The sequence below is a fragment of the Syngnathoides biaculeatus genome, chromosome 4 (genome assembly GCF_019802595.1).
Source record: "Syngnathoides biaculeatus isolate LvHL_M chromosome 4, ASM1980259v1, whole genome shotgun sequence".
In the NCBI taxonomy this organism is placed as follows: Eukaryota; Metazoa; Chordata; class Actinopteri; order Syngnathiformes; family Syngnathidae; genus Syngnathoides; species Syngnathoides biaculeatus.
This window is the reverse complement of record NC_084643.1, coordinates 25,796,836-25,814,199: the sequence shown is the minus strand read 5'-3', so window position 1 is coordinate 25,814,199 and position 17,364 is coordinate 25,796,836. Positions and strand designations below refer to the sequence as shown.

At 41.0% G+C, this 17,364-nt stretch overlaps 1 protein-coding gene across 3 annotated transcripts; it reads left to right on the top strand.

Moving 5' to 3' along the window:
- Positions 1 to 1,317: 1,317 nt before the first annotated feature.
- LOC133499197 (long-chain-fatty-acid--CoA ligase ACSBG2-like) lies at positions 1,318 to 17,364 on the top strand. 3 transcript variants are annotated; one of them, XM_061816889.1, is made up of 16 exons: positions 1,318 to 1,542; positions 1,624 to 1,772; positions 5,017 to 5,088; positions 6,854 to 6,948; positions 8,110 to 8,390; positions 9,942 to 10,030; positions 10,990 to 11,110; positions 11,187 to 11,267; positions 11,935 to 12,084; positions 12,305 to 12,472; positions 12,539 to 12,720; positions 13,046 to 13,279; positions 14,216 to 14,430; positions 14,873 to 15,012; positions 15,082 to 15,325; positions 16,998 to 17,364. In XM_061816889.1, the coding sequence occupies exons 3-16, from the start codon at positions 5,030 to 5,032 to the stop codon at positions 17,072 to 17,074; spliced, it is 2,136 nt and encodes a 711-aa protein (XP_061672873.1). In that variant the 5' UTR covers positions 1,318 to 1,542; positions 1,624 to 1,772; positions 5,017 to 5,029; the 3' UTR covers positions 17,075 to 17,364. The 3 variants fall into 3 exon arrangements, with proteins under 3 accessions (XP_061672873.1, XP_061672871.1, XP_061672870.1); XM_061816887.1 differs by lacking the exons at positions 1,318 to 1,542; positions 1,624 to 1,772 and adding an exon at positions 4,875 to 4,930; XM_061816886.1 differs by lacking the exons at positions 1,318 to 1,542; positions 1,624 to 1,772 and having other exon boundaries at positions 4,938 to 5,088.

The window sequence follows — 17,364 nt, the reverse complement described above, 5'->3', positions numbered from 1 at the left end:
CACAAAACAACAGTAGCAAATGTTGGACCTCTGTTTTCCAAAGGTGCACCACATCGTAAGGCACCATGTCTGATGTGGCACCAAATCTATTTAGAAGACAATTTAAGACCTCTGCGATCGCGAAAATAGGGTGCATTTAAAAAACAAAAAAACATTGCGAGCAAAAGCCGCAAATGGTGAACTGCGAATGGGCAAGGGCACAGTCAAAACAGTTTCAGCTAAGTTTGTATGTTTTTGCCCTCAAGGAAATACGAGTACCATTCTCCAATGACTAAGGAAATTGCTTGATGACAGTTCTACCAACTTTACAAGTGTCTTATAATGAGTTCCCTAAAATGGATGGATGGATATTCAGAAGTTGTCTTTCGCACACACAAAAAGTACATCAAAATGTGGACTTTGAACGCAATGTCTTGTAAAAGATACTTTCCTTCTCCCTCCTGCAGTAACGTTAGTATTTATAAGGTGTCTCACAAATCAATCATTGACACACAAGTGTTATATTGGGTCACATGTAGCGTGATTCATTGATGTCTTTCAGTGTGCGTGTGTGAGTTGAGGTTACTGTGTGTCGCTAGGGTGAACTTTCCTCCCGTCTTGCCTCAAAATGGAGAAAAATGGAGAAAGAAACCCAAACCAGGATGCATGAAAATAACTTAATTTTAAGTTTTAAAGGATGGCTAAAAAACTACTACTCTTTGATGGCAGAGATGTATTGTTACTGTTAGTGATACTGATACTGATACCTACTGATAGTTTTGCACATATTTTTGGACAAACAAACCATAATAGCTGAAAGTATTCAATATAGAGACCCTGTATATTTTTTTGGGGTGGTGATTTTTGCCCTCTTGCACACTTTGAACAGTATAACCATGAAAACAGTTTTTATTAAAATCCTAAACTTTTTAACAAAAACAAAATGGATGAGAGTTCAAATATATTAATTATTCTTCAAGTATTAGAGTCTGTGCGAGTTCGATATGTACCTTTAAGAAGCGGGGGCCTGGTGTGGTCGGGTGGGATATTTGCGAGGCTTTGTGTGAGTGCCTGGGTGTGAGCTATGGTCAACAGCAGCTCCTGCATAAGTGTGCTCTTTTACTGGATATGTTTTACACGTCTCCTGCTGTGATAATGGTAATACTGTAAAATGTTTTATGTTGCCATCGGTGTGAATGCTTGTTTGTGCCCCTCGACTGGCTGGCGACCAGTTCAGGGTGTACCCCGGGGTCACCTGTGACAGGCTCCAGCGCATCCTCAACCATAATGAGAAAAAGCAAACAATATAAAGTTTTCTGATTTAAAAAAATAATTAAAATGTTTTATGTATTTTTTTCTCAATAAATCTGTGTTTTTGTGAAAAAATCATTCTGATGAATAATGCCCCTATTTTCTCATCTGGAAAAAAAGTTGTACCTTCTAGGAGGAAAAAAAAAAAGGAAGTCTCTTCTGTGGTGGCATCAAGAAAATGAAAAGTAAATGGTGGCCATTCCATCACGTGACGTAGGTTGATGCTGTGTCAGCAGTGTCAACATCAGTCAGGTGACCAACACAAACAAGCTTGCTGTCAGGTCTTCATCACCTCGGAGAGACGCGACCTTGACGCTGGATTTTTTTCAACAGGGCGGCGTGCCCTGCGAGGCAAGTTGGCTATGTCTAGGGGGTGGCATGCCCCGCACGCAGGCTTCTATTGGTTGATGAGCGAGCCCTTGGGAAAACCTTCACTGGCCTGCCGAACCTTTTTCAGGTTTTCAAGGGACTCCCTGCTGGAGGTAAGATGCCTCAGTGACATTCCTTCTTCCTTAGGCTGGACACTTAGTTTGGACATTTTTAAAATGTATTATTTTAGTTTTAAAAGATGGAATACATTAAAGTGGGATTTGTTTGAAAGTTGTATTTGTTTGAAAATATTGGAGTTTTCCTGACAAATAAACAGAATATTACAAGAATAGTCATGTTTTTCTCCAAAATGAAAGATTGGACTCAGTTTATCATCGTTGAAAAAAGTTGTATTGATACAAGAAAAAAAGTATTTTCGAATACAAAATTGTATTTTTCTACTTAAAACGCCATTCAGCGAAAATTACCATATTTGTCCCCGAAAAAAAGCAATATTACAGTCGTAAAATAATGTTTTAGACATATTTGTGTCTATTTTTAAAATCAAACGTTTTTATAATCTTAATGTCACAAGAACAAAATACAGTATTTTGATCATCTCTTTTTTTTCATTAAAAAACTATACGATTTATTTCCCATGCTGTCTTTTTTAAATTCAAAAGATTCAAATGTGTAATAATAAATATTTAAACTAGTTTTTATGGTTTTATAACAAGACATTTTATACATTTTCTTTTTTAAGATAAAAGGGACTCAAATTTGAAAAATTTCCTGTATTTATCCATCCATCCATCCATAGTGCCATCAAAAAGTATTCACACCCCTTCATGTTTTCCATATTTGGCTGTTACAGGCTTATTTCAAAACAGATTTGAGTCAAGTTTTCTTTTAAAAAAATCTACATAAAATATCACATAATCTCAAAGTCAAAACATATTGGCAGACATTTGTGTACATTCATAAAATATGGAAACATTCAAACATAAAAGGTAAATACACTTAAGTGTTTGAACTCTTGGTTTAATATTTTGTTGAACCACTTTTGGCAGGAATCACAGCCTCAAGTGTTGTGGTGTCTCTGTGAGTTTGGCAAACTTGTTGTGGGGCATTTTGTCCCATTTTTCTTCTGTCCAGATGTTCTCATGGTCAGTCAGGTTGGATGGGCAGAATCAATGGGCAGACATTTTTAGATCCTTCCAGAGATCCTCGACTGGATTCAAGTCTGGGGTCTGGGTGGGCCACTCAAGGACATTCACAGACTGTTCCTGAAACCACTTCTTTGTTATCTTAGCTGTGTGCTTTGGGTCATTCTTGTGTTGGATCGTGAATGAATTCCCTAGTCTGAGTTCCACAGTCGCACTCACTATCACATCTAAGGGCAATTTAGAGTGTCCAATTAATGTTGCATGTTTTTGGGATGTGGGATTAAACCGGAGTGCATGGAGAAAAGCCACGCAGGCACGTGGAGAATGTGCAAACTACAAAGGGAGGGCCGGTGTGACGGTCTGAGCGAGCAAAAGTTGATAAAAAAAGATATACACATTTTTGTACCTTTGATGTGTTCGTCTTTCCGAGAGGTCCATCGTGAACATGAACACTCGGCGACATGTTGTCGAATGGCACATGTTGAAGCATGGATGGGGATGTTTCAGACTGGCTGGAAGTTTACAAATATACGCTCATGCGCATTAATCACAAGGAGACTTTTCAGCACCGGGAACGATCAGACCCTCACACCGGGACTGAACTCCGGTCCACAGAACTGTGAGCCCAATGTTTTTTCACTGCCCCACTGTGCCGCCTACACACATCTTTATGTTTCAAAATAGTTTGTCTGAGACAAAAGTTTTTTTTTTTTTTTTTTTAAATAAAATTAGACCCCCCCCCCTATAATTTGATGTAAATATCACAATAAAAAGTTCCTTCAACGAGCATTCTCAGACAAGAATAAACTTGGTTCCAACTTTATTCCTTTAGTGCAGTCCTAATGGTTTTTACGTTAATTGATCCTTCGTCATAGCTTCAGAGTCCAGACAGACTTTGTTGTTGCCACACTCTGATGTTGTTGCTTAAGCTGTTTTAGCACCAAGGAAAACTGGAGCAAAGTTCAATGGAATAGACAAAAAAATGGACACTTACACGCATACACACACAGAGGTCAGACTGAGTGTGTCAATGTGTCATTGAATAACGTCGTCCACCAGGTAGAGAATTATTTTTATTAGTGTTTTTCTGCAAAAAAATGTCATTGAGAATCATGCCAATGTTTTCAAGAAAAACGTGATACATTTATCGGAAAATATTTTTGTATTTTTCTGCAAAAAAAAAATCCTCTTACTAGGAGAAGGAATCTTTTTTTTCCTGTTTAAAAATGCATTAAAAAAAATTCTCATCATGGTATGTCTTTGAGAATAATGGTGTATATTTCTTTTAAAAATGGGTAACATTGTGAGCATGAAGTAGTTTTAAAAAAACAATATTTTTAACAAAGTTTTATTGTAAAGAATTTTTTTCAGAAAAAAAGCACAATCTTTCGACCCCAGTGTTGCATTTCTTGTAAATAGTCATATTGATTAAAAGGCATATTATTAAAAAAATATGGAGACAAAGTTGGAATCTTTCAAGAAAAAGGGTATAATCAGATGAAACTAAAATTGCATTCTTTGCAATGCTTTTATTTTTTCTTTCTAAAGTGTATATCGTGGGAATTCATGTGCATTATTCTCATATGTAATTTCCCAAGACTAAAACGCTTTCTTTTTTTACAAGAGTAAAATCATATATTTTTTCAATATCCATCCATCCATCCTTCCATCCATTTTCTGAGCCGCTTATCCTCACGAGAATTGCTGGAGTGCTGGAGCCAATCCCAGCTGTCATCGGGCAGGAGGGAGGGGACGCCCTTTACTTGTTTCCAGCCAATCGCAGACTTTTCTCTATATATTTCTATATTTCTTTACTAAAAACACATTTTTTGATTAAAAAAGATGAAATATCACAAGAGCACACTTATATTTATTTTTTATTGTTCTGACATCTTCATGGCCTTCTTTCTTTGATCTCACCTGAGTTTGACTTGAACATGCTGTAGGACGTTCCCTGTGGGTGGCGTCATGTTTCATCTTTGTAGGAAATTTAAACACAGTAGTGACACCTTTTTGGCTCTGAGTCAAACTTTGTGTTTCATGTCATATGCTGGCTCAACATCATTTACTAGGCAAAAGGTAATGTAAAGCACGGGGGAAAAAAAGAAAAAAAAGTGTGTCCCAATGCTGTTTGGCTCTCATCCCAAGATTTCCACATGGACCCGGTCAGTGTTGCAATGTGAGCGCTATAAATGAACGTAGAGCCTCCTGGCCGCTTTTCAGTGGAGTTTCCTCTTTGTGTGTGCGACAGCGTTGAAGAGAAAATGGCCCACGCCGTCTTGAGTAACGGACTCACGGGCGTAGATGGACACCGCGTCAACAGGTACGCCCTTTAACTAGAGCATAACGTGCAATGCAGTGCACCCTCGACTTCTGGAGGACACAATTTATGAGTTTTTAGAGATACGAGCTGTTGTTTGCCTGCTCTCTATTTTTGCGTGCTTTTTGTCCGAAGTCGCGAGCAAAACTTAATAAGGAAAATCCATCCTCAGTACAGTTGGTTCTGTTTAGGGTTGTCAAAAAAAAAGACTTAAGTCTTGTTACTGTCAGTCCCAGTTGGGTATCGAATTAAACTAAAGAGGAAAAAAAAACATACCCCGTGGTTTTCAAACTGGGGGGCGCACCCCATAGGGAGGGCGCAGTGTTACAACAGGAGGATGGATGGCTCGGCGTGAGGCAATCATCAACTATCATGAAAACTTTTAAATTACACCCAGCTGTTGTTGATGATGTTTTTGTTGATTCCCAAGGAACAATGTTTACAAGTACATCAGATACTGCACGTACCTAACCAAAGCGCATGAAAATAATGTTTTAAGTAGCTGATTTGTCTTTGATGGAAAACATCAAAGTCCAAAAATTTATAAATTCACATAAACCTCCAAAATGACTTTGAAACACTATCAGTATTGATATGTGCTGTGTGCTGTTTCTACCACTAGATGGCAATAAAGCCAGGAAGACATTATGCTGTGGGGGGGGGGGCAAAAAACATAATGTAGTCGCATCAGTGTGATATGCATTCATCAATTTTCTTAGCCGCTTATCCTCACGAGGGTCACGGGGAGTGCTGGAGCCTATCCCAGCTCTCAAAGGCCAGGAGGCGGGTTACACCCTGAACTGGTTGCCAGCCAATCGCAGGGCACATAGAGACAAACTGCCGCACTCACAATCACACCTTTGGGCAATTTAGAGTGTCCAATTAATGTCGCATGTTTTGGGATGTGGGAGGAAACCGCAGTGCCCAGAGAAAACCCCCACAGGCATGGGGAGAACATGCAAATTCCACACAGGCGGATCCGGGATTGAACCCAGGACCTCAGAACTGTGAGGCCAACGCTTTACGAGCTGACCCACTGTTCCACGATGTGAAAATATATCATTTGCTTTTAATTTTGGATAAAATAGTCTCACATTCACTTTCAAGTTTATTAGACTCCAGTTCCAAACCAGTTCTATTCAGATTAACTTTTTAAATGCAATGTTTAAAATGGAACAATAGAAATTCAAATCATGTTTTTCTAGCACAGTTTATGGATGCAGTTATTCAAGTTTAGTAATTGAAATTAAATCCTTTTGGGTAAATATTTCAGGTTATACTCTTTTACATTACCTTTAATGTTATTACTTTATATTAAGTAAAATACTGCAGGAGTGCTATTTTTCTTGTAAAAAAAAAATAACATCACCAAAAGTTTCTTTAGGGGACTGCAATCGATTAATGGCGTTTTGATTAATTTGAGTTAGATTTAAATGGTTGTGTTCGTCACTACTAGTACCTCAAGGGCACCACTATATTATCTTATGACAGGCTACCCTACTACAACGCTTAGGTAGAAGTACAGATACTTGCGTTAGAAAAAGGTAAAATAGCCCTAAAGTCTGATTCTATGTGACAATGACTTGAAAGATGTTTGCTCATTAAACTTGGTGACATGGAGATGATTGCCCAAGAGTCCACGTTATTGACACATGTCATTCTTGGAGCTGACAACATTGGCTTTACCCGTTTTATCGTCTGAGGTGGTTGAATAACAAGAAAAGGAGGAGGGGATGCAGTTTTTAATCCCGTGCATGTCCATTCACAGCATCACAGATTCTTTCTCCACCCTCATCATTGATTCCACCAAGAAGGACCCACACGGGAGTGGACCCTCAGACGCTCCGCAACAGCCACAAGCAGGTTGGAGTCTGTTCGGGGGATGATGGGGGGGCTACCTACACCCACCCGACCTCACATGGCTACACTATCCATCCATCCATTTTCTTTGCCGCTTATCTTCACAAGGGTCGCGGGGAGTGCTGGAGCCTATCCCATCTGTTATTGGGCAGGAGGTGGGGTACACCCTGAACTGGTTGCCAGCCAATTGCAGGGCACATGCAGACAGACAACAGTCCCACTCACAATCAGACCGAGGGGCAATTTAGAGTGTCCAATTAATGTCGCATGTTTTTGGGGATGTGGGAGGAAACCGGAGTGCCCGGTGAAAACCCATGCAGGCATGGGGAGAACATGCAAACTCCACACAGGCGGGGCCGGGATTGAACCCGGGTCCTCAGAACTGTGAGGCTGACGCTTTACCAGCTGATCCACCGTGCCGCCTATGGGCAATTTAGAGTGTCCAATTAATGTCGCATGTTTTTGGGATGTAGGAGGAAACCAGGGTGCCCGGAAAAAACCCACACAGATACGGGGAGAACATGCACACTGCGCACAGGCTGGGTCGGGATTCAAACTCCGGATCTCAGAACCGCCACCAGAATAGAGAGTAGTTTTACTATTTTTTAGGAATGCCAATATAATTTAAAAATAAAAACTAATAAAAGACAAGTCATTTTGAGGTTTTTTTTTTTTGGGTGGAACCATTTTTTCCAAATATGGTTTGCTATCAGGTGACTCTTGTCTGCAGATCCTTATCAGTTGTGTCAGACATAAAAGCACACTCTTAAGAAAAAAGAAACATGAGCCCAATTCATGCAGTATTTGTATTGAGCTTAAAAAAAATGTCCTTTAAAGCTTTTACAAACCTGACTGGCAAGTTGACACGCACCTGCCCGCACCATCTCAGGTAACACGGAGACCTCGCCTCCCTGGTGTGACCTCACTGTCTATCTTAGTTTGTCTATGCCTACCATCACTCACTCACTCACTCACTCACTCACTCACTCACTCACTCACTCACTCACTCACTCACTCACTCACTCACTCACTCACTCACTCACTCACTCACTCACTCACTCACTCACTCACACTCACTCACTCACTCACTCACTCACACGTCAGGGTCCTGAGTTCGGCTGTTCACAATGGCGGCTAAATGCAACTGCCCCTGTTGCCTCTCAGAGCCTCCCGCCATAGCGGTAAGGCCCCAGGGGGGCCCCGCCGATCTGGCTCCGGCTGAGCGACTATGGAACACCAACAAGGAGGGGGCAGTCCGCTTGAGGATTGAGGAGTCGGGACCGGCCGCCGACACCCCGGTCACGGTGCACCAGATGTTCCTGGAGACGGTGGAGGGCTTCGGGGGACACCCGGCCCTGGCGTACAAGAAGGACGGACGGTGGGAGACCGTCACGTGGAGGGAGTACTACCAGCAATGCAGGGCAGCGGCTAAGAGCTTCATCAAGGTCTGCCCGTTACATTTGTTTCCTAACTTTAGCTTTGATTCATTGCCGTTGATGTTGACCAAAATGTGTAATTGAGCTGAGCTGAAGACTCTCAATTGTCTTTGATGTTTAGGTTTATGTATGTCAGACAAAATTGTCATTGATGTTGACAAAGGCATGTCCGGTATGTGCATTCACTTTGTGTAAACTAAAATTCCCTTTGATGTCTTTAAAAAGTTAGTTTAGGGTCAATGGGAGGCCCCGTAGCTCAGTAGTTAGAGCACTGGTTTGGTAAACCAGGGGTTGTGGGTTCGTATCCCACTGGGGCCTCCACTCCCTGAGAAGGGTTGCGTCAGGAAGGGCATCCGGCATAAAAATTGTGCCAAACATGTATATGCGTTCATCTGAGATGACACGCTGTGGCGACCCCCCAAAGGGACAAGCCGAAAGAAACCCACACAGTTTAGGGTCAATGGAGACTTCAACATCTTTGATGTTTTATGAAAACTCATATACAGAATTATATGAGTATCTGAGTCCAATTTATCTTCAAATAAAAAAATAGTTAATAATTATAATGGATGGGCTCTAGAGACGAAATTGTCTTTGACATAGACAACATGACATGGGCAATAAACTGCCTTTAATGTTTTGTGAAAACTGGCACATTTGGCTACTTGAAGGCAAAATTGTCTTTGCTGTTAACAGAAACGTACTTTAGCTTGATTGGTGACTGACTCAAAAAGACATTTCATGGCCTCTTTGAATAGTCCAAATTGTCTCCAATGTTGAGAAAAACACGTACGTGACGCTAGATGAAGCATGTTGATGTTTAAGGAAGCATTTTGTAGGTACATTGTGAAGACGTAATTGTCTTTGATGTTTACAAATGCATGACGTTAGGTTTTGTTGAAGAGTTAATGTTCGTTTAGGTGAAGCCTGCAAATTGTCCTCAACGCTGACACAATCTCAAACATTAGGTGAGCTGGGGACATAATTATCGATGTTTACAACATTGTATAGCTTTGATTAATGGGGAACTAATGTGCCTTTGATGTTTTGCTTTCGAGGCTTTCAAGTTGTCTTGACTTTACAAAAGCTTTCACAACAAGGGTAATTGTCTTTAATGTTTAGTAATAACACATTAGATGTACTTTCCATCTGCTGTATGAACTTTATTCATAACAGGATGCTCAATTTTATGTGGTGCATCTCAATAATACTGGCCCAGGTATTGATGTGTAATTGCTAAATGATTGGTTCCCGTTCCTCAGTTTTAGAAGCACCGTCTTAACTCGAGTCCAGTTTGAGGACAAAACCGAGGCATTTTGCCCTTCCGTGGCAATCTCTGATCAGGCGTCTCGCGCCTTTGTTGTGGCCACGCAGAACCCGTCCGGCTGCCTACACTTAAATCTCTCTTGGGGAAACCAATACTTGTAGCGTGGGCGTGTGAAATCTCCCATCTTGTGTTACGGATCTCATTTCCAAGACACTTTGGCTCACTGATGCGAATGTAGGTCAAAAGTAATGCATAACAAAGTGCCATCATTAAAAATTGGTGTTTGTGTGTAGCTGGGCCTGGAGCGCTACCACGGGGTGGGCATCCTGGGCTTCAACTCCCCCGAGTGGTTCATCGCCGATGTGGGCTGCATTTTGGCCGGGTAAGAACAGTGTTTTTGTTTTTGTATCCTCACTCACTATCATTTTTAGCAAACATGCCAATTGTCTTTCATATCAGCTTTAACGTGGGTCTGTGTTGATGATAAAGATACAATGTGCATTCCTCGCATAGGCCAGACAAGACAATAATAAGGTGTTTATCCTTTCGGGGATGTGCTTAGATTACACGATGTACATCTCGATTGTTTACATGCTTAAAGGTCAGAGGACCAAGATGTTGGATTTTTTTTTTGATAACTCCACAATCACATGACAAACCACATCTGCCATGTTGAAGTGATTATGTAGCAGATCTACAGCAGTTAAATGGACAAATATGATGCAGAATGCGCCTTCCGGTCTTGCACATAATATAACATAATATAAACAATGCAAATAGGAATTTTAACTGACTCAATTGCATTTTTTCCCTCTGAGTTTTAAAATAACAGCAAGAATTTTCAAGCAAATGTTTGATTTAGGCAGGGAAAATAAGAACAAATATAAAAACGAATATAGAATACAAACATCTCTCAAATTGCTTTCCTTTGCTTAAGTTTACTTTTTTTGGTGTTAAATACAGAAATGTTACCAAATGCTAATGGAGTTAGAACAACACATCATGAAAAAAAAACATTGCAAGATTGTTTTTTAGAGTGTTAATTAAATCCGACAGATACAAAGTTAGCAACAGAAACATCACGGAAATGTTCCATGAGTAAAGTTGTCATTTTGCAGGAATTTTATTTTCATTTGATAAAGAATATAATAGAAATGCTTGATAATAAAGTCATTGTTTTATGAGGAAAAAGAAAGCAATAACACGAGTCCATGAGAAATTTGTAGAAATACAAACATTTCTAAGAACTACAGTATCTAAAGGACCAAAGGATGAGACGCTATCGCACCAAGTTTATAAAAATTAAAACGCAACAAATGCTTTCATCTCCGTGCGTTGCAGGGGTCTGGCGACAGGAATTTACCCCACCAATGATCCTGAGGCCTGTGGTCACGTGGCCAGAGACTCAAAGGCTAACATTCTGGTGGTGGAGGACCAGAAGCAGCTGGACAAAATCCTTGAGGTGTGTGACACGGGTGAGACGTGGTGTGCACGGGCCCCGTACTTTCCTTAAAGAAATAAAAAATGTCTTTGGGCAGATTAAAGACCAGTTGCCGCATCTCAAAGCCATCGTGCAGTACAAAGGACAATTAAAGCAGAGGCTACCTTCTCTCTACACGGTATGTACTGTACTCTGTATGATTTATGGATATTATTTGGCTAAAAAGAATAGACTTGATTTTTTTTATACTCGGAAAATGTTGAAATATTGTGTGACTGTGGGTATTATTGCAAAAATACAGTCATAATTTTAGATGATTCAAATTGTGTTTATGTTAATAAAGTCATAATTTTAAAACTGAAAATTCTTGAATTGTAGGGGATGAAGTTCAAATATTATATGAATAAAATTGTACAAGAAAAATAATGTGGTGGTATGAGGAAAAAATAGAAAAGGTACATTCATAAAATTGTAAGTTTACAAGCTTTTTTTTTTTTCAATTCACGGGAAAAAATCACCAGTGGCCAAAAGTAGAAGTGGTATGTCAATAAATTCAGAATTTTAAAATTGAAAAAAAAACATTGTTATGAGGTAACAGTTTAAATATTACATGGGAATAAAACTAAAAATACAATCAAGTCAATGTATTTTGTGTGCAGTTGTAATTTACAAGAACAAAAAAAAAAACACCTCGAAATATTGTGTGAATAAATTTTTGAAAGATTAAATGCGACATTACAAAAATACACTTGTGCGTTTATGATGAAACAAAGTAAGCGAAACGGTTAAACAACTACACTGTGTGTCCAATACGTATGACCTAATTATGTGGATTTTATCTGTAGTGGGCAGAATTCATGACGTTTGGCAAGGATGTGCCTGAAAAGGTCCTGGATGACTCCATCGCCCGCCTCCGCGCCAACGAATGCTGCACCCTCATCTACACGTCGGGATGCACCGGCAACCCCAAAGGCGTAATGCTGAGCCATGACAACGTGAGTGACAATCGCCTTAAAATCCTTTTGGATAATTGTTATGAGAAAACATTTGCAAGGTGAATGTCTTCACATAGAGGAACCCTCACCATTAATCAGTTTCCAAGAAGTAGCTTTCTGTTTTAAAAAAGTTGGTTACCTCTGCTGTACAGAAGAAACCAAAAAGGGTACTTAAATGGAGCCTTGGGGAACTCCCAACATTCCTTTTGCTGTCGTGCAGATGACCTGGACGGCCCAGAGAGCAGGAGACGCGGTGGGCCTGCGCTACGCCGAGGAGGCGGTAATCAGCTACTTGCCGCTCAGCCACGTAGCGGCTCAGCTCAATGACTTGCACATCACCATGAGGTTCGCAGCCACCACATATTTCGCTGAAGCCGACGCCCTCAAGGTGAGGACAGAGCGCACCTTTTGGACCCTTCCCAACATGACGACTTAACTTTTTTATTAATAAAAGGGATCCCTGGTGACCACATTGAAGGAGGTGTCACCCACTGCGTTCCTGGGCGTCCCTCGCGTTTGGGAGAAGATGCAGGAGAAAATGCAGGAAGCCGGAGCCAAGGCCAGCCCCTTCCAGAAGAGCGTGGCCGACTGGGCCAAGTCCATTGGACTCACGTACAACTACAGCGCCATGCATAAGTGAGAGGGTGTCACCTGGATTTTTTTATCATTTTGGTTTCTATGTGCCCTGCGATTGTATGGCGATCAGTTTAGGGTGTACCCCGCCTCTCACGCAAACATAGCTGGGATAGGCTCCAGCACGCCCGCGACCCCAGTAAGGATAAGCGGCAGGGAAGATGAATGAATTAATTTGATGAGAATAGAGTCAAAATATAACAAGAATTAATGCATACTTTTTAAAAATAATTTCATGAGCATGAAGTCAAAATAGTATGAGAAAAAAATGCTTATTTTTTATTCAATACAGTCATCCAGTAAATAATTGTTGTTGTTGTTATTGTAGGGAGAACCGAGTACCGTGGGGCTTCACGCTGGCCAACCAGCTGGTGTTCAAGAAGGTCCGAGCGGCGCTGGGCCTGGAGCGCTGCAGGACCTTGTTCACGGGCTCAGCCCCCATCGCCAAAAAGACCCTGGACTACTTCATGAGCCTCAACATGCCCCTCATGGAGCTGTACGGCATGAGCGAGAGCTCGGGGCCACACACCATCTCCTCCAACGCCGACTACCTCATCTCCAGGTCGGTGCACTCCATGCTAATACGATGCTTACAGCTGGAGATATCCATTTCATACTGCTTTCAAATGTGAGTTCATTCAGTAAAATGTGACATTTATTCAATTGTATCGAACCTTTTTCATCATCAATGGGTAATCATTTTGCAAGCAATATTGTTTGAGTATGAATTTTACGACCCTTGTAAATTCAGATTTTTAAACACTAGATGTGATATTTAGAAAGTGTATTTCTGTACGCAATATTGTTTGAGTATGAATTTTACGACCCTTGTAAATTCAGATTTTTAAACACTAGATGTGATATTTAGAAAGTGTATTTCTGTACGCATGCCTGACTTTGGTGTAGGCAGCGTGGGATCGATTCCCGCTCAGTGATGGTGGTGATAGCTGGCCTGCGACTGACTGGCGACCAGTTCAGGGTGTAGTCCGCCTTTCGCCCGAAGCTAGCCGGGATTGGCTCCGGTTTTCCCGTGACCCTTGTGAGGATAAGCAACTTGGATAATGGATGGATTTCTAATTACGGCGGCACAGTGGGTCAGCTGGAAAGCGTTGGCCTCAAAGTTCTGCGGCTGGGGCTCCAAATCCCGGCCTCCCTGTGTTGAGTTTGCATGTTCTCCCCGCGCCTGCGTAGGTTTTGTCTGGGCTTTCTGGTTTCCTCCCGTATCCCAAAAACGTGCAGTAATTGGAGACTCTAAATTGCCCCTAGGTGTGTTTGTGAAGTGCGTCTGTCTGTCTCTATGTGGCCTGTGATTGGCTGGCAACCAGTTCAGGGTGTACCGGGGTACAGGGTGTTGACAGCTGGGATAGGCTCCAGCACTACCCACGACCCTTGTGAGGATAAGCGGCTAAGAAAATGGAGGGATGGATTTCTAATTACTACACAGTACCAATGCATACGTGGACAGCACGCTAATGCTTATGGCTCTTTGCGGTCGTAGTTGCGGGAAAGTGATGGCGGGCTGCAGAGTGAAGCTGGACAAACAGGACAAGGACGGCAACGGGGAGATCTGCTTCTGGGGGCGCAACGTCTTCATGGGCTACATCAACCAGGAAGAGAAGACCAAAGACGCCCTGGACTCGGACGGATGGCTGCACTCTGGTGACATTGGAAAGTTCCAGCAAAACTTCCTCTTCATAACTGGAAGGATTAAAGGTGAGCTTCAGGTGGAGTTTTTAATTTTGAAAATAACCTGAATTTGAGGACGCTTAAGTTTAGACAGTTAAGACGGTTGAGTAATTTTGGTATTTTTATGGGAACATTCAAAATATGAAAGGTTTCCAAATTTGAGGACAATAACGTGGCGTGCCGCCAGCCATCGACACTGTGAAACCATAAAAATCTTTACACATTTGCCTTCGCGAGCCACATAAAATCATGTGATGAGCCGGATTTGCCCCACGGACCTTCCGTTTGACACCCATACTCCGAACTAAAAAAGGACTATGAAAAAAAGATTTCTTACAAACCTGCGTCAGAGCGAGTGTGGCAACGATGAACTGCAATATAGTGAGGCTTTACTCTATGACAAGAAACATTTTTAAGTCTATATTTATTAGAACCTGCCTGAATTTTGCTTATTGACGTTTTTGTGCAGAGATTCTGATTACCGCCGGGGGCGAGAACGTGGCCCCGGTACCCATCGAGGACGCCGTGAAGGCGGGCGCACGCATCATCAGCAACGCCATGCTGATTGGAGACAGGAAAAAGTTCCTCTCGATGTTCGTCACGCTCAAAGTGAGCTCCCGATAAATGCGGGCGACCGGTCGCGTTTTCCCAAAATATTAACGACCGACGATTGGACAGTGCATCATGGACGAGGACGGCAAACCCACGGACCAGCTGAGCCCTGAGGCCGTCGGCTTCTGCCAAGAACTTGGCGTGGGTGCAACCAAGGTGTCGGAGATTATCGGTAAGAAGGAGCCCGCCGTCTACAAGAGCATCCAGGAGAGCATTGATCGATACAACGCCAAGGCCGTAGCCAGACCGCAGAGGGTGCAGACCTTTGTCATCCTGGAAAGAGACTTCTCCATTGCGGGAGGAGAGCTCGGTGAGTTGTGCTGCGAAAACCGCAGTCGCGCCTTTCTGTCCACGCTGGGCCACAAGTTTCCATTTCATTTCAAAACAAAACAAAAATCATTTAAGGAGAAAAGGGTCCTAATTTATGGGTATTTTGAAAAAAAAAAAATCTCATTTTTTCCTTTTTCTTAATTGTATCACTTTTTAGATTTTGACAAAAATCCATTCACCCAACCATCCATTTTCTGAGCCGCTTATCCTCACAAGGGTCGCAGGTGTTCTGGAACCTCTCCGAGGCATCAGTGGGAAAGATATTTATGAAACTTTGCTCATAAAATTATTTAAAAAATCACATTAAGATTTTTTTCATAATTGCATCAGATTTTTCAATTCATTTTATGGAGATTATTTCTTAATTTGATGTTTTTTTCCAACATGTTGAATTTCCTCAGCATCCCCCCCCCGACCATTTTTAATAATTTTTTATTTTACTAATAATTCTAAGATATTTCTTTTTTATGGTTTTCATAATGTATTTTTTTCATAATTGTATTATAATTTGGTTATTATTTTGATCATTCTCTAGTAAATCAGTTTTTCCCAATTGTGACAGAACAATAACAAAAAATATTTTGTTGAGAATTGTATTCATTTTGTTGGATTACTTCATAATTTGAATTTGAATAATTTGATTTCATAATTTCATTTTTTCATAATTTGAATTGGAATTTTACAAATAAGTTTTTAAAAATCAGAATTTTCAGAAAATCGTAACTTTTTTCGAACACTTGTAATTTTGAGGACGAGAAAGAGTTAGGCGGCACAGTGGCCAACGGGTTAGCACATCTGTGCCCCGCCTCTCACCCAGAGATAGTTGCGATAGGCTCAAGCACGCCTGCGACCCTACTGAGGATAAGCTGTTTGGAAAATGGATGGAATGAGTAAGTCATTGAATGGTAAGTAGTACTCTTACAGTGTGATCTGCGCATTATGTGTCGTCTGTCTCAGCCATCTTGCCTCTCCGACATCGTGTTTTTTAATAGTTTTATTAGCCGTCAGATATTTACAGGACTACTTCAAGACACATAAAAAACTATATAAATACAGCTAGTTGGATTCATATATACTTCGACGGCAACGCGGAGTAAATGTCTTTCATGGAGCCTACCAACGACGTCAGTGATCGGATCGAGGAATTATGACATTGACGCCGAACGGCTGATCAGCAAAAAAATGCCAATTATCAGCTGATCGGATCAGCCCGATAAAATTGGTGTGAAGTCCAGTTGTACATTAGTAGAGTCAAAATATGTAAAAATAAAGAAAATCCAAACTTGTCAATTCCAAGAATAAAATCATAGTTCAGTATAAGAATATAATAATAATATGTTTCTTTGTTGCTTTTCCCCACCATAACAAAAACATTTTTAACATTGCATTTCTACCATAGTTATGCTATTCTGAGAAAGAAGTCAACATGTGACATGAATGCATGACAAATTTTGATGGAATAAGCTACATTTGGGACTTGAGTAGAATCTGAGAACCTCTGAGATATGAGCTCGCTATCGAGGTCACTTGTCTTGTGACATACTAGCAGGGCACATTCCAAGGGAGTTTTGGACCATTCCAAAGCTGTTTGTTTGATTGCACGTGTGCATGTAGACGGGCGCCGTAGAAACGGAATGTTCTTGTCTTTTCAGGACCCACAATGAAACTCAGGAGGCCAATTGTCGTCCAAATGTACCAGGACAAAATCGACGAGATTTATGCTGATTAGAAGCAAACCAGGATGAATTATATTTATACATTAATGCACTTTTACCTTGTAAATAAAACCTCCTAATCATGGCCAAAGCTTGCCGCCGTAGGTCACGTGACGATCTAACGCTTCAGTGGCATGTGATTTACAGTATTTTCGACTGGAATAAAGAAAAAGTACATATATTCATGGCTCATGTAATGAAAGAGGATTGGCTAATATTTTGAGATTACTATTATTATCACTTGTATACTTTTTTTCTTGTAATAAGATCATCTTATGATGAGAATAAAATTGAAATATTTGAA